Here is a 26,761-nt window from a genome sequence, read left to right on the forward strand (position 1 = left end):
ATTTACCATGAAGTTTGATTTCACTGTAAATAGCGGCCCCTATCGGCGAAATCACTAGCTATTTTACATTCATGCATTGCAATTAAGGAATCTCAATTTGAGATTCCTTAAATGCAATCACAAATAGCGATTTATGCATTTTGGATGATGCATCCCAAATGCAAAAAAAACGGTCGCAGAGGGGCAGATTCTGAAAATCTGACCCTTTGCGAATGGTATTTCGCTGGATGCATCTAGCTGTAAGTAGACCAGGTGTAATTTTTTTCTTTATCTGGGTGAACCACTGCAACTGGACAAAACTATGGGCACTCACTGGTATACTTTTTCATACAAACCGTTTAATGGTGCTGATTGTAGAATCATCCTGAGTATGAGGATAATAAACTTGACTATGATGCACTGTCCCCAAGACATGGGGGGCATCCCCAAATCGCACTCTGAAATCACTTTAAACAATTATTTCAAATGTGTGACGTTCTTTTCAAAAATTATTTTTATTTTTTTTATTTACTTTTAATAATTTGCTTTCTTCTTTCATTTCTTGAAGTTTGTCATATAACATAAATACGCCCATTGCATTTCGGGCATTGCCCTTCATCAGGGGCTCAATCTCAAATGAAAAAGGTTGTTTACCAATAGGTCAATGGTCCCATTTTTTAGTTGTCATATTTCGTGAAGATATCGGCCCGTTTTTAAACTGTGAAGTAACATAGACCGGTGTTTCCCTGCCGTGACGCCGTCTTCATGGTAGGGAAACACCGGACCATGTAACTTCACGGTTTAAAATGGGCCGATATCTTCACGAAATACGACATGAGCACTAAGGCAGATGTGACCAAAATGGTGTGTTTATCTAGCCTCCTAGAGTGGCTGTAGGAGGTTGGCTATGGGATTAGTCAAGAGAAAGAGAGAGTACCTCAAACAAAACTGAGTACAGCAAATTTGCAAAACCAGAGGGCAAGATATTGTGGGTTTACCCTTTCCCTGTGTCAGCACAGGGAACAATGAAACCACGAACTGGATCATAGTACTGAAAATTAAGAGGTGGAATGTGTGGGAATTAATATGAGATTCACGCCGGGAAATCGGTCAATCTCTTGTTGAGTAAAATTATTATGCTACTAACACCCACATAGGGTGCTCTTTCTAACTGAATGTTTCAAAAGACTGTCTGCTGGCAAAGAAAATCCATTTTACGAAGAAAATTGCTGAGTAGTTTGACTCATGCTTCTTTTGAATCCCTGGAGCTGAAAGAATAGCCTCAGTGGGCCCGATGCACAGAACTAACTTAAGACAAAATCCTAAACTTACTACCATTTACGTATTCACAGAAGACACTTACTCATTTTGGTATTCACAGAAGACACTAAATTGAGAAAAATCCTAATTTTGAGACTTACGGTATTCACAGAATGCATTTAGGAGTCCTAACTTCTGTGAATACCGAAATGAGTAAGTGTCTTCTGTGAATACCAAAATGAGTAAGTGCCTTCTCTGAATACGAAAATGGTAGTAAGTTTAGGATTTTGTCTTAAGTTAGTTCTGTGAATTGGTCCCAATGTTAGGGAAGATAGGCACTTATTTACTACTCACAAGAGTAAAGGGGTTTAGCTCTATCAAGAAGGAGCTTCCCTACTATGTAAACTGGACCCCTGAATCTGGGAATAGTGGAAGACACAAAAAAGGGAAGATGCTGCATCCACCTAGAAGAAAACCAGCAAGGCCGGATCCATTGACTGTACACCTGCATGGAAATGGGGAAAAGCATTTCCCAGTTTGCTCGCAGCCTTGCACCCAGGGAGCAGTGCTCTATAATGTGAGGACATTTACTGGATCAGGGAAGAAAATGTAGAACTTTGCTGAAATATGTCACTTCAAACATGTTCACTCCTGCAGGGCTGGCACAAGATGCCAAGGCCATCCAGCAAAAGACACTAATTTGGAGGATACATGTTCCCGCTTTGCCCTTATTGAAACTTTTGAGTGCAAAGTTCGAGTCTTTCGAAGAAACAGGAAACAAAGAAATCTGAAATATTGGAGCATTGCTTAACTGCAACTTCCGGTCGTGCCCTCGTGATGCTCTTCGACCGCCAGAAACTGTTCTACTAGCAAAGGCAAAACAGTTGGCCTGGATAAACCACTAAGCCTTGTTAATGTCGATGTACTTATAGGCAGCCAGAAGGGGTGCCCATCTCCTGGTCCAATAAAATTAACTGGGATTGAAAAGCATTTACCCAACCTCGTCCCTTTGTTGGAAGACTGCAGGTTGTAGCTAGGGCAAAGTCAGCTGCATCTATTTTGATAAAGTTAGATTTTATATTTCTACGGATTTCTGTGGATGTTTTTTAATTGTATTACATGTCTTGATCTCTCCGCCCTCTTATTGCAAATATGGCATCCTTGTGATCATTAAACATTAAACTTTACTACTCTTAACTTAATTGTTTTGGAAATGCTAACATTTTATATTTCAACTGTAATGTTGTGTTGATATCTCTGTATATGTACCCCATGCACTTCTTTGAGGGAGTTCTCACTTCTTGCGCCAAGGTACCAAAGAAGTTAAACTCTGAATTCCATATATAAACTTGCTTTTACTTTTAGGTACCATATTGATTTGACTGTGTGGGAGCTAACCCCCGGTTTTTATGAAGACTGATACCTTGGGGTAAGAACACCCCGGTTTCCTACAACCCCAAATGAATGCTGTCAGAAAATAATTATGCATTTTATCTGCTCCTTGAACACGACTGAGTGAGATTATGAATGGCAGACAATGTACTTTATATGATGCAATTGAGAATGTTGGTGTTGAAGATACAAAATGCAAATGATTTTGGTGCTCACTGCTGGTACTAGAAGCATAAACTCAAGGAGATTAAATGTATTTCAGGGTTTTCCTGAATTCTTTTGAGGAAAAGTGAATGCACCTGATTCACAAATGGAAAAACTATTGTTGGTTAGCTAAGATGTTGAGGTACAGAAGTGAGGTCTAAGGATATGAGACACAAAAAGGAATCACAAAAGTCAGACACTTTTTCTGTGTGTGCCATCAAATGATGCATTGGAGGAATTCCTACTTTGCTTCTGACCATCCCTCCTCTTAATTGAAAGTGAGTAATACTTTAGAATGAACTCTCCTTAACTAGTTGTTAGTTAGTTAACCAATAAGTTGAGAGGAACAGGTTTCCTGTGAATCATGGATGAAATTCGGTCAAGCTATGTGTTGTCAACTGACAGAAAACAATGCTATGTGTGTTTAAACTATTCACAGACAATAGATAGTATTATCCATACTTACCACTACTGCATGTGCTCTGAGAACATGATGATGTGTTGCTGTTCTTTTATACCATATTATGCAAGCGAGGGAGAGGAAGAGATAGAAAGAAAGAAAGTGTTATAGTCTATTTCAATGCGATATACATTTTCTTGATATTTTAAAACAATTTTCCGATCACAACGTTTTTTTACTGCATCTTCAATGTGACTTCATAGGTTTCTAGTTGTGATAGAGAAATGGTTTACTGACCCATACATTCTCAGCCCATAATGCATCTGGTCATGCCTGCGATCCGGTTACAATACCTTTTTGCTTGGATTGTATACACCTTCAACTTGAGGGATGCCACATCTGCAAAGGTGCTAAAGGAACTAATGTTGAGGCTTTAGATAAAACAAAATATGACTTCTTTGATTGGATTTAGGAAGTATTCTGAGAGGTTAGTGCTTTGTAAGGCTGTTGAAAATATTGTCAGATTCAGCTATATCAGGTGAACCTGACATGAGATTTTTTTATGTCATTTATGGGACACCAACTCAGGTAGAAAATGTCTGGAATTCTCTAAAGGTCAGTCTGCATCTGCTTGGGTGAGGAAAGACCGAAACGCATGATGCCATGCCCTAGAAATTTTCAATCGCTGCCTGCTTTTGGCTCATTCAGTAGACCTCCCTGGTGGCCTCCTGAGTCGCTGCGATGGTGATCTACCCAGCCTTGGCCTACCGCTGCTGACCTGCTCTCATCTGTTCTTACTGGCCCAATCCGCTCTGCTCTGGCCCAAAATGATTGCCCTTATCTACCTGATTGGCCTGCTGTGTCAGACGTTTCCTCCCTTCCATGCGTTTTATGGATCCTGAGACCTCCCTATAGCCCCATCGCTCATCCAATCTCCGGACTACATTCCACCGGCCTGAGCAAGCACCTCCCTTGGCCTCCCTTCTCATCCACCAGAACACCAAGGTCAGCTTCCCCACTCCCTAGACCTTGTCCTCCCGGGCTCTCTGTGCTAGGACTCACAGCCCTTCCAGACCCGCGGGGTCAAGCTTGCTGGGTGGAATCTGGTGGGGGGTGTCTTTACCTTCACATCAGTGGCCTCCTCTACAGCGGAAGGGCGTCACCCCCCCACCTCCCCCACTAACAGCTGCAAACATTGGAAAATAATATGATAACAAAACAAGGGGACCAAAGAAAAAACATAAAACCCCCTCCCAAGGACAAACCCACCCGTTCCACTTCCCACTTCACCTAGAAAAAAAGGATCCATCCCCACCCCCTAAATCCAAGCCAAAATTTTAAAAAAACATAAACATCCCTCTCAAGGACAAACACATCCCTTTCACTTCCCACTCCATCTGACGGGAAAAGCATCCCCACCCCCTTGAACCAAGGCCAAAATAAAAAAAAACATTAGGGGCCCGATGTAGCACACCAAATACCGGTCGGTAACGGCTGATTTCGGGCGTTACCGACCGGTATTTGGTTTTTGATATGTAGGGGGCCTCAAATTTACCGAATCGGTAAATCTAGATGTAGGTGGCACTGAAAACAGTGCCATAGGCCCTTAAGAATTCGTTATTTACCACGAAATTCTATTTTGTGGTAAATAACGAATTCCTGTGTACATGCACATCTGTGCATGTACACCTGTGCCATGTGACACACATACATGCCCTTAGGGCAGGAATCAGGAGTGCAACAGGGTGTCAAAGTGACACCCTGTCCCCCTTGACAATTCGGTAATTTTACCTCAAGGCCCATAGGAATCAATGGCAATTACCGAATCGGTAAATTCCGATTCGGTAATTACTGAACCATACCCATTCGGTAAAAATTACCGAATTATTTCCTACATCTCATTTACCGAATCTAGAATACCGAATCGGTAAAATTCGGTATTCTAGAGTTGGTAAATAAGATTTACCTACATCGGGCCCTAAAACCCCTTCCAAAACAAAACCCACCCCTCTCAAAACCGCTGCCCCCCATCCCAAGAACCATCTTCGCGGTGCCTACTATGCCTAACGGATGCCCCTTTGTGAGGAGGTTCCTTGACAGTGTCAGTAAGGGCAAGTTGGCTGGCACAGCATTATGCTGTGGCAGATTTACACTGAATGGACTGGCCATTGGACTTTGTTTAGAATCTTGTTGTGACATACTGTCATTAAAATCTTTTTATAGTTTTGAAAACATTGGTTGACATTACTTTTCTAACTATTTGATGTCATTGTATAGTTAGCAATGTGTGACTACAGCTGTGTTTGTTTCATCCCTGATTGTTAATCCGGATGAAGTGATTTATATGATGTGACCTTGGAGCCAGTGCCGGAGTTACACAGGACAAGGGGAAATGTTGGATGGATGTCAATGTGGGATGGAATCCAAATGGGGCAGGCATTTGGAGACAGGTTAAGTGTTTCAGCTTGGCCTGGCCACTGTTCATATCCAATTCCAATTCCAATTCCAAAAATTCTTTATTTCGGTCATATAGACCATAAAAGAGACAGTAAAAAACAACACATACAATAAAATACACATTATATTTAAGAGAAATACATGTTTTAAAATACTCCATCCCGGCGTGGGAATAATTAAGACACTAAAAGTTCAAGAGGGTTCAGCAGATATTTGTTTTCCTGATCAACCATGTAGCCATAAGAAATTTCGAGACGGCAAACACAATGTGACCCAAGGTACTGGTTTTCAGAATCCTGTATGCCTGTGCATACTCTCTGAACCCTAGGTTTTTACAAAGTGGTGCTATCCAGCGTTTCCTGGGCCTTTGGTAGGCGAGGCACACAAACAAGATGTGAAGGTCGTCTTCCAAGTGGGTTTTACAGCAGGGACAAGATTTATCGGCCGTGTTAGACCACTTGGATGTGAAAGTTTTAGTAGGCAGTGTGCCAAGCCTCCATTGGACAAAGAGTTTTCTCGCCAGGATGGGAAAGATAAGATCCATAAAAGGTTCAAAAGTGTATGAATTTTTGGATTCTAAAAATCGCAAAGTAAGGGTGCCACTGTGTTGAGCGTTTACCAAAAGTGCAAGGGACCTGTCCTTAAAAATTTTTGACAGGGCTTTGCGCGAGATTGCTTGGCAGCCTCGCGCTGGGTCCTCCCAAAGGTCACGGAGATTCATTGCAATCAGTTCGTTTTTCACAGAGACAAGCCAAGGAATTTTTCCACCACAATTAAGGCTCATGACGTGGGTAAGGTCCTCCCTATAATGGTGCAGTTCATTCGTAGACCAGAGCCTGTGCCAGAACTTCACTGGTTTGGACACAAGCTCCTCTGCAATAGGGGGGAGCCCCAGGTCCATTCTCAGGGGCAAAAGTGGCGTTGCACGTGGAAGAGCCAATAAGCGCCTTAAAAAACTGTTTTCAACTGTAGACAAGTCCTTCGCCGCTTTATGCCCCCAAAGTTCACTGCCATAGATGGCCGCTGCCTTGGCCTGGGACCTGTAGGTTTCGAGGGCCGGGCTCACAGGCTTAAAGGACGAAGAATTGGCCACCTTCAGAATTGCACCGGTCAGTTGAGACAGTTTTACCCTTGAGCGTGCTATCTGGTGGTCCCAAGATAAGTGTTCCTGTAATGTTACCATCAGATATATGAAGGTGGACACCCTCTCGAGGCTGACCGTCCCCAGGGTAGGATTAGGCCTTGTTTTAGTGGGTGGATTAAAAATCATGTACTTTGTCTTCTCTGTGTTTATCTCCAACCCGTGCTGAGCACAGAAAAGTCCAAATCCATCCAGGATCCTCTGAATCCCCATGGGGGATTTGGAAAGAAGGAGGGTATCGTCGGCAAACATAATTGCCGGTACCCTCCTTCCTGCCAGGCAAGGGGCGTCGTTGTTATTGACATTTTCCAGGTGGGAGATGACATGGTTGATGTACAAACAAAACAGGGTTGGTGCCAAGACACAACCCTGCCTCACCCCTCGAGAAACGGGGAACCTAGATGACAATTTGCCATCTTTCCCACACCTGACCTGCGCATAGTTGTTCTCATGCAGCCTGACTAAAATGTTAAGTAGCTGGGGGGGAACTCCTAGCTTTTCCAGCACCTCCCACAGCTTTCTGCGCGGGACTAGGTCAAAGGCTGACCTCAGGTCCACGAAGACCATGTACAGTCTTCCCCCCTCGATCATCACGGTCTTCCAGTAGAGGAGGACGAGGCGGAAGATCTGGTCCATGGTCGACGTGTTCTTCCTGAAGCCAGCCTGCAGAGGACTCAGGATGTCATTGTCCTCTACCCAGTCTAATAGATGGTTCAAAATAAGACGCGCAAAGAGCTTTTGGGGGACGTCTATAAGGCTGATTGGCCTATAATTTGTTGGGTTCAGAGGGGAGCCTTTCTTATGGATTGGCACTATTTCGGCCCCTAACCAAGAGGGAGGAACCACCATACCTCCTAGTATAGCGTTAAATAAAATGAGAAGGTACGGGGCCCAGATATCGGGATGGTGCCTAAACAGATCACCGGGTAGCTTGTCCAACCCCGGTGCCTTCCCCAAGGCCAGACACTCCAGTGCTGTCTTCACCTCATCTAGAGAAAATTCCAGGGTCGTATCTGAGGGACAGGGAAACTCCGCCGCCAACCCATCGGGCCATAGTGTGGTTGCATGGTATAATGCTCCGAAGTGGGCCTCCCAAATAGAGGGGGCAATATTAGACTCTACAGCAGACGTGAGCACCCCTGTACCGTTATTAACCAGAGCCCAGAACTTCCTAGAGTCTCTGCACTTCAGGGCTTCAAACAGTTCCTGCCAGTGGTTCCAATCCCACTCAGCCCTAGCGCTGGCCACTGCTGACTTGTACTCCCTCCTCAGGGTTGCAACCCTCTCCCTATCACTACCTTCTTTGATGGCTGAAAGTAGATCGGATTTGATTTTCCTACAGGTAGGAGTGTACCAAGTCGCAATACGGGTAACTTTCCTTCTTGAGGGCACCACCGGGTTAAAAACATCTGCAAGGTCCCTGACCAAAGTCTGATGGATGCCGGAAAGTCTCTCATTGTAGTCAGAGAGTCTGGGTTGACTAATGAGAGCATCCACCTCCTGAAACATGGGGAGTGCTATACCATATAACTTATTCATGGCATTTTCATTATTGACCAGCTTCCCCCATTTCACCCGTCGCCTACTTGTAGTGAGGAGTATGTCCCCCTGGTCACCTCCGGCGTCAATGGTTGCCAGCCCTACAGCGGAGGTTGGGTGCTGAATTTCCAAGAAAAGAGAATTATGATCGCTATCTGTTCTTGATACCACTTTGAAGTCTTGCGCTTTAGGCCATAAGGATATATCAATAAAAATATAATCCAGCCTGGACTCGTGCCCCTTTCTATTAAATGTGCACACCGATGGAGTATCGGAGGGAGTGCGCCCATTACACGCCCTCAGTGCGAAGTTCAAAGTGAGGGAGGTGAGTTGTATTGCCAACGGGGACCATGCTTTGGGGTGAGGTGAGGAGGAGGGGGGAACTCCCTAATGATCATCCTCAGCTGTGAATGGTCCCTCCATTAGACCCTCGAGTGGTTCAAAATGGCAATTGAAGTCCCCTCCCATCACTAATTTCAGGTCAGCTGGTAGTTGACCTAGAAAGGATGAGAGTTCGACTAAGGTGGAAGATTCATTGCCCACAGCAACTGGTCGAGAGTAGACATTTACAATTGCCCAGGACCCTTTACCAGGCCAGTTGAGGAGAACAAACTGGATGTCCTGGGAGAGAGTATCCATACTTTCCACCTGACACCCAATGTGGCTCGCCACCCAGATTGCCAAACCGCCCGAAGGTCTCCCCCTGCCATTCCACTTTGCCGGGATTTCATAAATATCGTACCCCCTCATAAAATGCGGTTCCCTTGCCCACGTCTCCTGTAGGAGAAGAATGTCACTCCCATCGACCAGGGTCTCCCACTCCGGAGTACCCACCTTATTCATAATGCCCGCCACGTTCCATGACAGAATAACCAGCCCTGAGCCTCGGGGTTGCGGGGAGACTTCACTTAGTGCTAAGCCTTGGGGTTGGAGGGAAACTTCGCTTAGTGCGGGCACAGTATCGCATATGTGCATTGCCAAAACGCCCAACCCGGGTGTGGTGGGCGGCAAGATGGATAGTACAGCACGCTCCTCCTGTTGCGATATGGGGACAGAGCTTGAGTAGAATGGTTCCTGTACTTGCACTTGGGTACATCCCTCAAAGATCCCCCCCTCATTGGGAAGAGCCTGGGTCTTTACCTCAGCTGCAGGGTGGGGAAAGTCCGCCCCTCTAACTGAGACCGCATGGGGAGATTTTACAGAGTGTTTTGGTATAGCTCCCCATTGTGGTCAATCTACATGGTCCAGGCAAGAAAATCTGTTCTGGTGAACAAAGTTACCAAGAGCGGGGATTGAGTTATGCTTGGGTCTGTACCGTGAGCCATCAATTGCGAAGCCCACTCTAGTCCAGCTCTGCTCCCTCCCCGTGGGTAAGTTGGTCACATGTGGATAGAAATCTGAGAGGGACACAAGATCTATATTGGACTTATCCGGCCTTGCCAGCCAGTTGCAGATGTAGGGTGCAACTAGTGGGCTTTTAAAGCTAATTATAACACAGTCCCCAGCCCTATTCTTGGGAGTGACTCCAATCCATGGAATCCTTCTAACCATTAGAACATCTCCTTTGATATTGGGGGGGAGGGGTCTGTTAATATTGAGCCAACTAATTACCTTATTACGAAGTGAGTCCTGTGGCTCTCTGGTGCCACCAGTGAGCTCAAGAACTCCCACCATTATTGCCGTATAGGGCACTGCCTCCGGGGGCAGATTAACCACCCTACGCCTGGTATTAGGACTGGTAGTGTGACCAGAAGGTACATTAGTGTCGCGCCCCACACTCCTTGGTTCAGGTGCTACTGGTGGCTTAGATCTTCTTGGTGCGGGGATAGGGGGCCTACGGGTTTGTGAAGGAGGAAGTGGGGGGGCATGGTTGACTGTAGTGCTATGTAGTACCCCAGTCTGGGCCTGTGTGCATGTTTCAACAGTAAGAGGACCATTCCCCCCAGGTTCTCGAAGAGCCAGCTGTGCGCTTGCACCCAACCCCCCACCAGAAGTGTTTCGCATATGCGCATTTTCTATAGCTGTGAGTCTCGCGTCTATAGAGTCTAATTTTATAGATAACGGTTCCAACAAGTTCTTAAAAATGACCGTAAGTGAACTAATTAGAGCATCTGAAGGGTTGGGTGGGGGCCCCCCAAATATAAATGGCCCCAAGCACCCTGGTTCAGCTGTGACATGAGGTGAATCTGGTTGGTCAGACTCAAAGCCCAAACCAATACTATCAGAAGATGCCGACATGTCCGTGCTGGCATCCAGTATTGGAGTAGTCGTATCCACTTTAGCCCTTTTTGACCCTGTTATCTCTCTTGACCTTTTCCTTTTCGGTGGGTGAGTCCTTCCACGACCTACAGAGTCTGTTGCCAGTAAGGCCTGGCCCTCCTCCATTGACTCAATTGATTCCACACAGTTCACATACGGAGTGGTTTCCACTACCCCGGAAGGACACAAGGGCTGACTGTCCCTTGGTTGAGTTGTCGGGGTCCTAAGTTGTTGGAGCACTGACTCAATTGTCTCATCAATGCTATCCAGGAGTGATAGATGAGTGTTATGGAGGATTATTGGAGTACTGGCATCATTTGACGGAGAAACCAGGATTTCCTGAGACAGATTTTCGGTATTCGCCTCAAGCAGTGTGTCTGTCACTGTGGAACTTTTCTTGGCCGCAGCGCTAGCCTTGGGGAAGAAATTTTCAAGAGTGTTAGCATGCTGTTGGGCAGACTTACTCCGGGATCCTCTGAAAGCCATGGAGGGGATTCAAGCAGGAAGGGCAAACTTAGCAAAGCAAGGGCAGGTATCGGAAGAGGCCAGGAGTCAGAGGGATGGCCCGGTCCGGTCTCTTCCGGCCTCTAACGGCCTAGAACGGCCTAGAACGGCCCGCCCTTTGCCCGGGCTTAGCCCGGCGCCCGCCCGCGCGCGTCCCGCGTTGCGCGTCTAAGGGCGTGGTTCTATAGCCAAGGGTCTATGGAGGCGTGGCCAGCCGGGAAGAGCCACCAGGTGCGGCGTGTTAGGAGCCGCTTGGATTCCTGGGACTCGCAGTCCCGCTGGTGCGCCGGTGGTGAGATTCCGCCTGCCAAAAGCCCCGCAGCCTCCTCAGTGGGTGTAATCCAGGTCAGTAGGGGTCAGAACAGCTTGCTCCCAACTTCGAGCGGCACCCGCGGAGCGGGGGCCGCGAGTCGCGGTTTTAGCCTCCCAGGCAGGAGGCGCGGCCAGCCGGGAAGAGCCACCAGGTGCGGCGTGTTAGGAGCCGCTTGGATTCCTGGGACTCGCAGTCCCGCTGGTGCGCCGGTGGTGAGATTCCGCCTGCCAAAAGCCCCGCAGCCTCCTCAGTGGGTGTAATCCAGGTCAGTAGGGGTCAGAACAGCTTGCTCCCAACTTCGAGCGGCTCCCGCGGAGCGGGGGCCGCGAGTCGCGGTTTTAGCCTCCCAGGGAGGAGGCGCGGCCAGCCGGGAAGAGCCACCAGGTGCGGCGTGTTAGGAGCCGCTTGGATTCCTGGGACTCGCAGTCCCGCTGGTGCGCCGGTGGTGAGATTCCGCCTGCCAAAAGCCCCGCAGCCTCCTCAGTGGGTGTAATCCAGGTCAGTAGGGGTCAGAACAGCTTGCTCCCAACTTCGAGCGGCTCCCGCGGAGCGGGGGCCGCGAGTCGCGGTTTTAGCCTCCCAGGCAGGAGGCGCGGCCAGCCGGGAAGAGCCACCAGGTGCGGCGTGTTAGGAGCCGCTTGGATTCCTGGGACTCGCAGTCCCGCTGGTGCGCCGGTGGTGAGATTCCGCCTGCCAAAAGCCCCGCAGCCTCCTCAGTGGGTGTAATCCAGGTCAGTAGGGGTCAGAACAGCTTGCTCCCAACTTCGAGCGGCACCCGCGGAGCGGGGGCCGCGAGTCACGGTTTTAGCCTCCCAGGCAGGAGGCGCGGCCAGCCGGGAAGAGCCACCAGGTGCGGCGTGTTAGGAGCCGCTTGGATTCCTGGGACTCGCAGTCCCGCTGGTGCGCCGGTGGTGAGATTCCACCTGCCAAAAGCCCCGCAGCCTCCTCAGTGGGTGTAATCCAGGTCAGTAGGGGTCAGAACAGCTTGCTCCCAACTTCGAGCGGCTCCCGCGGAGCGGGGGCCGCGAGTCGCGGTTTTAGCCTCCCAGGCAGGAGGCGCGGCCAGCCGGGAAGAGCCACCAGGTGCGGCGTGTTAGGAGCCGCTTGGATTCCTGGGACTCGCAGTCCCGCTGGTGCGCCGGTGGTGAGATTCCGCCTGCCAAAAGCCCCGCAGCCTCCTCAGTGGGTGTAATCCAGGTCAGTAGGGGTCAGAACAGCTTGCTCCCAACTTCGAGCGGCTCCCGCGGAGCGGGGGCCGCGAGTCGCGGTTTTAGCCTCCCAGGGAGGAGGCGCGGCCAGCCGGGAAGAGCCACCAGGTGCGGCGTGTTAGGAGCCGCTTGGATTCCTGGGACTCGCAGTCCCGCTGGTGCGCCGGTGGTGAGATTCCGCCTGCCAAAAGCCCCGCAGCCTCCTCAGTGGGTGTAATCCAGGTCAGTAGGGGTCAGAACAGCTCGCTCCCAACTTCGAGCGGCTCCCGCGGAGCGGGGGCCGCGAGTCGCGGTTTTAGCCTCCCAGGCAGGAGGCGCGGCCAGCCGGGAAGAGCCACCAGGTGCGGCGTGTTAGGAGCCGCTTGGATTCCTGGGACTCGCAGTCCCGCTGGTGCACCGGTGGTGAGATTCCGCCTGCCAAAAGCCCCGCAGCCTCCTCAGTGGGTGTAATCCAGGTCAGTAGGGGTCAGAACAGCTTGCTCCCAACTTCGAGCGGCTCCCGCGGAGCGGGGGCCGCGAGTCGCGGTTTTAGCCTCCCAGGCAGGAGGCGCGGCCAGCCGGGAAGAGCCACCAGGTGTGGCGTGTTAGGAGCCGCTTGGATTCCTGGGACTCGCAGTCCCGCTGGTGCGCCGGTGGTGAGATTCCACCTGCCAAAAGCCCCGCAGCCTCCTCAGTGGGTGTAATCCAGGTCAGTAGGGGTCAGAACAGCTTGCTCCCAACTTCGAGCGGCTCCCGCGGAGCGGGGGCCGCGAGTCGCGGTTTTAGCCTCCCAGGCAGGAGGCGCGGCCAGCCGGGAAGAGCCACCAGGTGCGGCGTGTTAGGAGCCGCTTGGATTCCTGGGACTCGCAGTCCAGCTGGTGCGCCGGTGGTGGGATTCCGCCTGCCGAAAGCCCCGCAGCCTCCTCAGTGGGTGTAATCCAGGTCCGTAGGGGTCAGAACAGCTTGCTCCCAACTTCGAGCGGCCCCCGCAGAGCGGGGGCCGCGAGTCGCGGTTTTAGCCTCCCAGGCAGGAGGCGCGGCCAGCCGGGAAGAGCCACCAGGTGCGGCGTGTTAGGAGCCGCTTGGATTCCTGGGACTCGCAGTCCCGCTGGTGCGCCGGTGGTGAGATTCCGCCTGCCAAAAGCCCGGCAGCCTCCTCAGTGGGTGTAATCCAGGTCAGTAGGGGTCAGAACAGCTTGCTCCCAACTTCGAGCGGCTCCCGCGGAGCGGGGGCCGCGAGTCGCGGTTTTAGCCTCCCAGGCAGGAGGCGCGGCCAGCCGGGAAGAGCCACCAGGTGCGGCGTGTTAGGAGCCGCTTGGATTCCTGGGACTCGCAGTCCCGCTGGTGCGCCGGTGGTGAGATTCCGCCTGCCAAAAGCCCCGCAGCCTCCTCAGTGGGTGTAATCCAGGTCAGTAGGGGTCAGAACTGCTTGCTCCCAACTTCGAGCGGCCATATCATTTGGGTTGCACGTCTCCCTATGATGTATGTAGGATATGTGTTAGGTGTGTTGAAGTTAGATATTTGTTTATCCATACATGGAGGACGTTACCTTGACATACCGTTGAGGAGTTCTGCGTGGACATGTGTCCATTTTTCTTTGTGTACCATACAGCTACTTTATCTAGATGTATGCCACATGCTGTTAGTGCTGTGTTTGTTTTCATGAGTTATACTTACACATTCCCTACACATGCATGGCACTTGGTTATGATGTTGATTGTCCCTGATGTACTTCAATTAGCAGGTCCAGTGCACATTGAGTTTGTCAGGTATGTGCAAAATGTACTGTGCCCCAGGGCCCCAGCCTTTCAGGGTTCTCTCCGATAGAGGCATAGCTATCCTGCAGAGATTGTTTCCATTGCACTTTTAAAATGCTTCTCACATTGATTCTATGTAATCCCATTGACTGACATTGCCTTTTCATGTGGGAGATTTGTGAGAGTCCAGTACAGAGCTGTGGCAGAGAAGATGTGTTTCACTTTAATGGCACATCCATACAGATGGCTCTTTGACATCAAAACAGGACCTGGGATGTGTGCAATGTGAGTATGTCATATTTACTATAGTATCTTGGTTTGAGGTGCAGTGACAGGGCCTCATTGTAGTTGAAGTCACTTCAATCTCACCCTACCAACACAATGGTAAGTTGCATGATGTGTGAAGATCAGTTGTGACATGACAGACAAGTGAGAAGGATCAAAAGGAGTCTAGCATTTTGGTTATAGTTGCAGTGACAGGGTCTCACTTTGTTTGTAATCAATATCAATCTCACCTTACCAACACTTGAGAAATGGCAAACTGCATGATGTGTGAAGATCAGTTGTAACATGCCATAGAAGTGAGAAAGGGCAAAAGATATGTGTGAGAGACATTAATAGGTGTGCTATTGATGAGGAGGCACTGTTATGGAACACAAAATAATTCACACATCACTATCACTGAATATAATTTAAACACATGTCCATTTGGGTACAGTGTGCTTGTGTAGTACCAGTGTTTTGGTCTTGGAGGGTGTCCTACAGTTGTATTTTCGATTATTCTATTGAAACAATCCAAGACAGGGTCCCTGTAAATGTGTACATTACTTAGAGACGCCCCCCTCCCATGCCTGGTCCATGGGAGGACATCGTTTTGCTGAGGAGTCTACGGAAACTGGTAGTTGTTTGACTTTCTGTCAATTTCATCCACAATGGAGTGGCAGAACATGTCCAATGGGCTCCATGACAGAAGAAGACATGTAGAAGTAAGTAGGGGTGAGTTTTGACCTTATATACTTCCCTTTCTGCAGTCTCAGATGTGGTTGTTGGAGCACCATAGTCACGCCTGCTGTAAAGCACCTCATAATTGGGACGGCAGTTTTACTGGTGGTAGGAACCTCCCATAGCCTCGCTGGCTCGTTCCATGGCCGCCGTGATCGTAGTTGGCCAGCGGTTTGCCGGCGGACTTTCAAGCTGGGATCCAAAAATGTGTAATAAGGAGGTCGGAATGCCAAGGCCACAGCAGTCAGACCGGCACCACGGTATGGTGGTTTCCAGACTGCTAAACTCGTAATAAAGCCCTTAGTGCAGATTTCTGTAGTGACACCATATTCTTTGATTAAAATGATAGAAACATATTTGTATGGCTGTGTGGGGGTATATTGTTAGTATAGGTTTGTTCATAGATTGCTCAAAGTCAATAATAATGTTTGGGGGACAGTAGTTGTTTGACTGTTGCTTAATGTGGTTTAGCAGTTTCATGTAGGTACTGCCTTGTTTGTTTGGAAGTAATGCATACACAAAAGATATATACGCTTTTTTTAAATTCACCGTATGGTGTATAGCTGAAGGAAAGATTTGGGACACATTTTAAATGTGCCATCCATCATCCATGTTTGACATTGTGCTAGTTTGCATAAATTGGTTGAGGTAGCAAATATAAGTATACATTTGTCATTACTTTTATTATCGCATAATAGGAATTGTTCCTCTTTATGGGTCATTGTAAGCTGTGTTGGGATGTCTATATCTCTGTATGTTTTAGGAGCAGGTGGGGTGTCGCTAGTAGCCCGTTTAGTTCATGTTATCAGGCATTTTAAGGTGGGTATTGATGCTAAATGGCCTGTAATATGTTCTGGTACGTGGGGTAGGATATCTTTAAGTATTTGAATTGATTGTTCTTGGGTATTATTGCTTGCTTCTCTTATATTTTCTAATACTTCTCTCACTTCTATTTCTGTTATATTGGGAGGGTGGTTATGGTCTTTTACATTAATAACTACAGTTCTTTGGTAGTTGCCCTCCCATAACATGCATACGAATAATAGTTTGCACATTTCCAATTAATATTCTCAGCAGAAGCATTTTCTTGACTGTTGGTGTATCCTATACAACACAGTAACAGTTCGCCTTCTGTGATGTTATAAATCTTGCACCTTACTGTCATAATATGATTATAGAAAAATAGTTAGTTGATAAATATTGTTTATTAATATACAGTTAAATATACATTTTTTTATTTTTTTAAACTTTCTTGTATGTTGTTCAGAGAAGTTTTGTGTTTTTGGAAACTTTTACTTTGACAAGCTTCCTCTTGCATCAGGTATTTTTTCTGTTGTAATTAAAAAAAAAAGTAGTTCTATTTATTATATTTGTGATATGTAATGACGTTTAGGTCAGTCAGATGCTTAACTGTTGCTGCTTTAGTACCTTTAAAGAAATATTTTTTATATATATTTTTTGTGGTCTTTGATGTGTACTTGCCGATTGAGTTTAGTTGACAAAGTCTTGTTGTGTAGTTTGTAAAAATACTTAGGATCTGCGCTTTTGTTGGACAACATAAACTAAGGGAGTGGTGTTTAGACTGATTCCGGACATCCCCACAGCCTATAGACCAGCTAGCTCACAGTGCCACCATAACCCCCCTACCTTACCGAGGAGCAAATAGTTTCTGGCAACCAGTGAACATGACAACCCTTGACCCTTCAGGAATCGTGGAAACAGTACAGTACTTTTTACTCAGTCAATCGTGCCTACTTAGTCTCAGAGAGATACACAGAATAAACAGTGGGGACGTTTACAATAAGCATTTATTGAACCAGTGTCATTCTAGTATAAAACATATATGTAAGAGATTACAAGAACCAACAGAGTAAATAGAAGGTAGAATTCTACCATGGTGCTAAAACAGTGAATATATGCAGGCATATAAACATGACAGTAATCCAGCATCCTCCTACGATGCAAACCCTACCTAAGTGTACCTAGCATGTGTGTGGGTGTAAAGCCAAGAATCTCCATGGAAGAGCCAACCATATTGCCTGATGAGAGAGGAAGGACCCCGTCTTGGTCACGGAATGGAGACTACGCAAGGGATGTCAGATCGCTGGGTGTTTAAGCTTCAGCGTGCAGGGACCTCAGTGTCTTGTGTTAGCGTGGAAGCGTCTCCTCTAGTTATCTAGTGAAGATACGAATCTTCTATACCACAAGGATAGCCTCGGAATTCCTACCACAATCGATATGTTGTGAGTGCAATCATGTAAATGAGCCTAAACCAATAATTGCAATTATGCAAAGTAGTTCTGTCGCCCGAGGGTCAAGATAGCCACGACTTTCATACAGAGTATGTTAATCCTGTTATGTACGTCATGTGCAAGGGATTTTACAATGAATCCTCAAACATAATTGATGAGACTAGATTCAAGGAAACCAATCGACTTTTCTTAAGCACATAACTGGGTAAAAGGTCAGTGCTAGAACCGTTATGCAGAGCAAGGTAGGACAAATGTAGGTAAAAAGTCGCTTTTCTACTTATACCTAGGTTGGGGGACATAACAGTCTATGGTTAGGTATAGGTCACAATATTTCTGTTTCCAATGTTTTTGTTTACGATATATGTTAGATTCAATATTTTTGACAGCGATATTTATGTGTACGATATTAGTGACTTTTTAAATTAAGTATATGGACTCGGTATTTTTGTAAACAATATTAAATATCAGTGATCCTGGTTGAGGGAGTCAGGAATGAAATTATGCCTCTTCAAAACAATGCAGGATTGCTATTGGACCCCGTGAAAATTAGAACATACAGGCCTTTTGCACCACTGAAGCTGTTGATGATGTAACCTCCCAAGATACAACACATCTCACATCCTGAATGACTACCCAGATTTCTGGGGGCATTGGTAAGCAGTAACGGGCAGGTCAGGTCGAACACTGTCCCTTTTTCCCCAATATCTCACCAATTAGTGCTCTTGCACAACTTGGCGAATGTTCCTCCAATGTCGAACCACAATCGCTGTTTCTTTGCCATAGCATTAACTGCAGCCAAACTATGCATACGGTGACACTCGTGCTCCCAACTTCGGCCCACACATGTGGAATAGCTTACTGAAATGTTTAAGGTGGCCTCCTGTGAGAAGCTCATTTATACACTAGCTGATAGACTGGACGCCTATCAACAGGTGTGGGTCTCATACTTCACAGCAAGCATCTGACAGAGACAAAGACGAACGTGGGTGCCCTGGACTGGGGCTTGGCACCACCTCCCCAATAGGGCAGCTATTACCACACCATACACCTCAGGAGGGCCATCAGGGCCTTTTGCATCAATATTCTCCAGACTGCACTTTCACCCCCCTCGCACCTCATCAAGATAGTGAGTGCTAAAACAACAGTAAATATGGGCAACCACCAGCAATGGTTGCCACATTACGTCATGCCTAGGGGACACTTTGGGCCAGATTCAGAATGGTAAACTCACAGTTTCCTGTACGTTTACCATGGTATGCTATTCACAAAGGAATTTACGAGTAGTATCATTACGAGTGCAGAGTCTACCCATATAAAAAGACTGTTTATGTGCGGAGACTCCAAACTCGTAAAGAGACTACTCGAAAATCCATTTTCAATCATAAAGTACACAAAAGTGCAGTTTTTCCTTTGTGAATCAGGGCCAGTGTTCTGAGGTTCCTGTTTACGAGTCTTCAGCCCATTTTACTTATTTGTTAAATGAAGGTTGAACACCTGAAAACATGGCGTCCACTTGAGCTATATGGTAGTCCGGCACCCTTCCACAGAAGGCTCTTCCATGTTCGGCTTGTGTCCTCTTCTAGCTAGAACAGTGAGCATACCTGTGAGTGGTGCAGTCAGTGGAGTTGCAGTTGCATACATTCCAACATTATAAACATGTAATGTCAGAGATTTTGAAAATCAAACTGGGAGCATGTTTTATTCCACATTGACTTCTATAGGGGCTGAGGCCATTTTAGGTGGGGGAAAAAAATTGGGAGTCTACTGCCAGGTTCGGATCAGTCTAGATGTATGCCCTAGGGCCCAGAGGTCAGAGGAAGGCCCAAAGAGCTCAGTACCGCCGCTAGTTTCATGCCTCCCTTCCTGTTCAGAAGGTTTTATTATGAGTGTCTCCATGAGGTCAAGCACTGCTGTTAACTCTTCCTAGGAGCTATGGAGGGTAAGGCAAAAACACCCCAGACAAATAGAGGCAAGGCAAACAAGCACTAAGGTGCTATGTACTTAGCACTCAGGAAGAAAGATGGCTGTTTATCATTTAAATGAGGAAGAGGGGGCTAGAGGGGAAAGAAAGACAATGATATTCAAGGGAAAGAAATCGGAGGACACCAAGACGGGAGGAAATTAAGACAAAAGGGAAAAAATCAGTCATTACAAGGAAGGCAAGAGAATAATGGAAGGCAATAGAGAAAAAGGGATGGTGATACAAAGGTGAGAGGGGAAAAGGATGGAAATAATAGAGAGGGTAAAAAATGGGCCAAATGGATACGTATGAAATAGCATTACATAATAGAAGGGCTGAGAAATAGGATCAATGAGACAGGAAAGTCAGAGAAGGGAAAGAAGTAGGCTGAAAGAGAAAAGGAAAAGATAAGACGCATAGAGACTGGAAAAAAGAGAGGAGATGGGAGAGGAAGTGTGAAAAGATAGGCTGGGCAGAAATAAATAAAGGAAAGGAAAGGGAAATGAGCAGAAGGAAGAAGACTAGAGATGGAAATGGGAGATTTGACTGTAGAATGAGTAAGAAAGAAACAGAGATGACAAACAAAGGGAACTGAAGATGATCTATGCAGGTGAACTAGATGGGTGACAAAACATGAAGGCAGGACATTAGGATCGGAGAGAGGGATGGTGGAAAAGAGAAAATGGAAGTGTTTCGATGAACAAACTAAAGGGAGAATGTGGAATGCAGGAAAAACAGTTAGAATGAGTAACTCATATACTCATAAGCAGAGACTTAGCTATCAATATTGTAGCAGGTGCAGCAGCAGTGGTGTCTACAGAAGGGAGGGAGGTCATTAACCAAATTATGGCTACTGGTACTATGGACCTGGTGGTAAAAGGAGCCCAATTTATTTGCATGCACTAGGGCCTATGACACCTTTGCAACACAACAGAGCTAGGTAAGCTGTCTATCAAGCACTCAGTAACAGTTAATAAAATATACATTGTAAGTTATGAGATTCAAAGAAAATTTTAAAATATTTAACACCTTTTTATTCCTTTCCCACTCCATGCTGGTGGTAAAGTGTGTTGGAGGAGCTGAAGGAGACCACCCCCCTCATGCAAGAAGATATCTGGAAATATTATACTTCCTTCTGGATGTAACCCAGAACTCATGAACCCCTGATGTAAACATCATTCTTGCTACCAGCATTCTGACTATATATCACTAGTGCTGGTAATGGAAAATACAACTGGAACCCATAAAGGATGTAGCTGCAAAAAATGGAAAGTAATGAGGCACATTGTCCTGAGGAGTCTAGTCTATGACACTGAGACTGTGTGTTATTTTCTTCTGAACTCTGGGCCATATTTATGATGCTTGTGGTGCAGGTCAGTGCAGCAAGTCACCTTACTGTGCTGCCCTGTGCCACAGGGAAAGGTCAGGAATGTGCAGCATTTATACAATACGGTGTATTCCAGTCATTTGCTCTTGATCTGGCCCTGGTTTGGCAGCCTAGCGTCAACTCAGGCACCCTTGCACCAGGTTGCCCATGACGTAGGGAGGATTGTTTTTGTACAGGAAGGGGGGCAACTACCTCCACAAAACAATCCTGAGAGGCTTTTTCATATTTCTGGTTTAGCAGGCTTGGTAAAACTGGAAATGCATAAAAAAACATCATCAAAGCAATTTGCGCTGTGTTGCTTTACTCATTTTTTACCTATTCAAAAATATTACTTTCAGTTTGGATTGCTCTTAGACTACCTTGTGTGGTGCAAGAGCGACGCAAACCGGGTCATAAATATTGCCCTCTGTCCCAACACAATTCTCATTTTAAAGTAAACATAGACAGTCAAGGCACAAGCTGCATACATTTAAGTTTCTCCATCAATTTTTTTGGTCTACACTTGCTAAGCTAACTTTGGTGATTAGGGGTGTTTTTCAATCTCTGAACACAGTTCTGAATCATCATGTAGTAGCTCAGCTGGTTTATGTGACTGCTGCAGAGCAGTACATCATTTAAAGTGTAGGTCACAATATGCATTTTAGGAACGGCAGCTCAATGGGTACTGTTTCTTGCAGAGTTTTTTCTGTTACCTGCAGGTGTTAGTTGCAATTCTGATAAAATATCTCAGTGACTTTTCATCAGCTTCCAACAGATCCATGCAACCTGCACATGTATGTTTGAGGCCCTGCAGGCTTTAACTCATCTTCATCATTAACACATTATTCAGTTTTTACAAGGATCGTTTTCCGGGAAAACGATTGCACAACGGGTGAAGGAAAAACCGCTCTCATGCACTTTTGCAAGAAATAAGAGTTTGATTCCACATATGAAAGGCGACGGTTCACAGACACGAACGTTATTAAGAAAATAATCCCCTGATGAAGGGCAGGGCCCGAAATGCTTGGCCATGAGAAATGTTAAACAAGAATCAATAGAATACAATGTTATATTACTGAAGAAAGTTATATGACACAGATGATTAACGAAGAATACAAATTCATGTGAAATACAAATTTTTGAAGAGTGAATATATTATTGAAAATTCAAAAGAGTGCAATTGGAGACGTCTTCCCGTCCAGGTAGCAACGCAAACCATGCATTTAACTCGTCCTCTTACTCAGGAGGATTTACCAATTAGCACCAACCTCCTATAAAACAAGGTGATTAACTCACACACCAGGTGTGCATTGTCCTTTTCCATTTAGATACAGCATTAATATGAGTGTAATTACAAACATATATTTTCTTACTTTGTATATCTTTTTAACCATTGTTAGGAGCGTAATCTCTGTCCTTATCAGTCACTGATATGCTCTGCCACTAATAATAAAAATACCCTTCGTGGATTTTGACTAACTCATTTTTTTCACTTTTCTATTACTTAAAGTGCATAATTGAGCCAGCTTTTTAATTCTTAGAATATTTCAATAAAAATTATTTTACCAGTGACAGCTCAGATCTGGTTGTACTCTATAACACTATACTACATTCCTGTACAGTGTGCCCGTTTTTTTTAGGTCTCAGCTCTAGACAGTGCATGCACTGTTTTGAAGAGACATGTTGTATATATTTTGTGGCCTTCAGCCTGCCCATAGGCCTGCCCATAGGCATCCCATTTGCTGGCTCCATCGTTTCTCTCCTATTCTTTCTTCCAATTTGTCAATGGATTGCAGGCATCATGCCTCTTCCTTTGTTTAGGCTTCACCGAGAGCATGGACCAATTAATACTATCCATCCACTGCTCCCATTTTAGCAACTTTGTTAGGAACTATTTTTTCTTTCTTTGAAAGAACTCCCCACAAACACCTGTGTATTCACGCTCTCCAAGCTACTTGTTCTTATCTCATCAAAATTGCTGTGCATTCCGGTGATGCTTGATAGGCCCCCAAACCCCTCCCGTGTTGCTGCTTGACCCATCCCCCACCACCTCCCTCATAGTTGCTTGCTTTGTGCAGGAGTGCTCATGCAGAAATGGTACACATAACCTAATTGAAAACCTGACAACTATAAAATAATTCACAGGCAGACTCCGACCTGAGCATCTCGAAATGAAAGGTTAAAACAGAACGGACTCTTGTGCTCAAGCTCAACAAGCTATCCCCATACATTTATTTAATTATAAAGTTTTCTATAGCATGAACTTGACCCAAGAGGGTTTCAGAGCGTTTACATTTAGGATTGTTGCGTTACAAGTTACATCAGATACAAGAGCATAGTAAGGTACAGTGCACATAATGTTTCAACAAATCGTAGGAGGGAGGGGAGGAAGGAGTAATAGTGGGGAGACGAGGAGGAACTTTGCCCAAAGTCCGGCTGGGTAGGTGATGGTCCAGGGGGGAACCAGGGCCAATCTCCTCATTAGTTGTCTAGCAACTCCATCGGGCATCAGCCATGTTGCTCAGGTCTCAACATTCGGGAAAAACAGTTTAGAATAGATGTATAGGCTAAGAGGATAGAAGTAAAAGAAGAAGGTAGGGGGGAGGGCATAGAAACAAGCCAGAGAGGGAGTATAGACACAACGGGGAGACAAGGTGAACTATGCCCAATGTCCGGCATGGTAGGTGATGGTCAAGGGGGTGAACCGGGGCCAATCTCCTCTACAGCTATCTAACAGCTCCACCGGGCATCATCCATGTTGCAAAGGGCTCCGCGGTCGGGAAGACAGGAATAATCAATTTTGAGTAGGTATATTAGCTACAGTTACATAGACAAACATAGAATACCAAGTCTCCAATAGAGGATAGAGGAGAGGCCACCCTGCGGGGACTCCCTGCTCAGGGGAACATCCCCGCTGGATGGCGTTGCTGCTGAATTCAACGTGCTCGGTATCAGAGAAGGAACTGGGGTCAGTCATAGTGGCTGTGTAGTTTGGTTGATTTGCCGGTTCAGTGCCCGGAGCAGCGTCTTAAGCTCAGGCATTGATAGATATGCCTGAGTTGAGGTGCCCACAGCACTACAATATTCAAGCGAGGGTCAGGCGTTAGGTGACTCGGCAGCGCAGTTGTTACTTTTAAGTCAACTGTGTAGTTTGGTCAATTTGCTGATTTTGCGCCGGGGGCAGACATCTTAAGTTCAGGCAAAGGTGGTTCTGGAGTGGAGCTCAATCGTAGCTCACACAGTACTTTGCGAGTTGTTTTAGTCGAACTTTGGTGCCGGTAAAATAGAGGCAGAGTTGCCAGGTCAAGTAAGAAGGGATTCTTGTGGGTCCAATGCGGTGTGTCCTGGAATCGCGTGAGGACTGCAGGTTCCGCCGCTACTGAGATCTCGCTGTCGCCATCTTAAGAGCGCCGATGGTACCAAATGATAGTCTGATTCTCAGTTCGCTACTGTAGTGGTGCGGTGCCTAACAAGTTCTATGCAGCATGATAGCGGGGTGCTGCTCCCCCAAAAAACATGTGTAGTTGCCTCCGATGAACACCCCTCGCCGCATATAGCACCACCGCATAGGCCCCTGCAACCCTCGCCTCCAACTCACCCACGCAGCTGCAAGAGGATGGCCCCCAGTCCGCACAGCCCCTGTGCAGGCCCCGGCAGATGCCCGCCAAGGCGCGGCAGCCGCCATGGTCCAGTATCGGGGCCAACCCCCCAGGCGCAGTCTCCAGTAGTGCTGCACTCCCCCCGTTGCTGCACGATCGTTGCCCGATGCAAATGGGGAAGCCCCGGTCAGCGCCGCCAGTCCTCCACTGCGCTGGCACAGTCCAGCCCCGACCAGAGTCAGGCCACACTACCTCTGGGTGCAGCACGTAGCCTCCGACTCTTAAACCGGTCCCAGAGAGATGAGGCGCGGCGGCAGCCGTCCCCAGGCCAGCCGCGGCGAGCGCCGGCCGCGTCTTGGCCCAGGGTGGTACACTGCAGCAAGGGCTACGTGCTGGCGGGGATCCGAGGCTGCCCCCTGCCTCATCTGTTCCCCAGTCAGCAATCCTCCTGGACTCTCGTGGGGCCTTGCTGTGATCGTGAAGGAACCGTCAACAGTGTTCCTCACCGGTCGCACCTCCGGGGCCGTTCCTCACGTCCCAGAGGTAACGGGGTGCGGATCGACAAGCACTGCTGATTCCTGCAGAGGACGCAATGCTCGGTTCGCCCCAGTCTCCTGACCTTGATATTTCCAGAGTTGCGGCTTACCGGTGAGTTTTTGATGCCACGTCGATTTTGGATTGTCTCCGTGCTTGTGTGGGGAGGGGGCATGGACCCCCTGCCGAATTAGTGATCCTGGCGCCCCAGAGCTACGACTACATAAATAAGTGTTAGACAAAGGCTTAATTATGGTCGCCCGACTTGGAGTTTAAAATATTACATTTGCCACAACTCATTCACCAACGAAAGGCCAAAAAAATGCTGTTTTAATGTAAGCAGTTTTAGTATGCTAAATCCTTTTATTTTAGAACTTCGTTCTATGTGTTTCAAGAAATGTTACCCTTTTTAAAATTAGTCTGTTTATGCAATGCAAGAAGATATTTTAAGTATAACCTTAAGTCTCACAAAGCGTTAATAACTTTGCAAAATTCTTCCTGGCTTATCTCTGCACAACTAAACCATATATAGCATTTTTAAATTTCATGTATAGTTCAATGATGGCAGAGCTTATTGAGCTTCTATCTCCTGTTCCTTTTTTGTATCTTGGGTCACTTGGCATAGCTGTTGTAAAACAGTATGGCCCGCTCTCGTCCTGTGGAGAGGAGTAGATCATAAAGATGTTGCACCAGCAGTTTTCCCATGAGAGCATCACTTTCAGGGGCAGTGCGCAGATCGTGGCTGAATTCCTCTGTGAATAGGGCCTTGTCCCCCTTACGGGCACAGTACACCACACACAACTTGTACACCTCACACGGCTTCTTCCAGTACCTCTGTTCTTCAGAGAAGTTGCAGATTTCTAGTTGCAGTGCTCCTTCCCACTGCAGTTGGTGGGCAACGTGTCAGGGTCTTTTGCATTTGGGTTCAGACATCAACACTCCCTCTCTCAAGATAAGGGGAGGGCATTATTTTATGGCTGCACCTGGCACAGCATTGTTTTTAAATGTCTTTTAAAGCTCCAAATCACGTAATTACACTCCACCATATACCACTCCACACCATGTGACATAATTCAACTCCACACCATGCCACATAATTCTACTCCACCGAATTCCACTCCACACCATGCAACATAAATTCACACAATGTCACACAAATCTGCACCACATAATTCAGCGCCACGCAATTCCACACAACACAACATAATTAAGCTCCACATAATACCACTCAAAACCACATAATTCAACTCCACATGCTTACACTCTACTCAATAGGACATAAATAAACCCCACAAAAATCCAACTCAATGCCACATAGCAAAAATCTATATAAATATACTCTACACCAGCCTTTCCCAAACTGTGGTCCCCGGAACCCCAGGGGTCCGTGAGACATTTCCAGGGGGTCCGTAGGACTTGAGTGCCTGTCGTCGTAGTGAAAAATGAAACGCCCATGCGTCCTCACAGCACACATGAGCTGTGAATGTTGGGGAAGGGGCGGCGAGACCACAACAATACAATCGGGAGGCGGGGGCAGTGAATGGGCAGTGGGCAGTCAGGGGGGCGGGGCTGCAGGGGGCACAGCGGCTGGGGAAACGAGTGGAACAGAAGGCAAAAGGGGCACAAAAACAAGGGGAAAAAAACGAGTGGCACAAA

The 26,761-nt window shown here is 47.0% G+C and overlaps 1 protein-coding gene across 3 annotated transcripts in view; it reads right to left on the minus strand.

Moving 5' to 3' along the window:
• The window catches only part of ANKK1 (ankyrin repeat and kinase domain containing 1), a 231,976-nt gene that overhangs the window by 16,906 nt on the left and 188,309 nt on the right, over positions 1-26,761 (minus strand). For all 3 annotated transcript variants that reach the window (XR_013608827.1, XR_013608826.1, XM_078682357.1), the window contains exon 7: positions 3,302-3,344. Coding sequence is in view for 1 of the 3 variants with exons in the window: in XM_078682357.1 (XP_078538483.1) it covers positions 3,302-3,344 (43 nt within the window). In the remaining 2 variants the exon portion in view is untranslated. The remainder of the gene's footprint in view (positions 1-3,301; positions 3,345-26,761) is intronic.

The sequence above is a fragment of the Lissotriton helveticus genome, chromosome 3_1 (genome assembly GCF_964261635.1).
Source record: "Lissotriton helveticus chromosome 3_1, aLisHel1.1, whole genome shotgun sequence".
Lineage (NCBI taxonomy): Eukaryota > Metazoa > Chordata > Amphibia > Caudata > Salamandridae > Lissotriton > Lissotriton helveticus.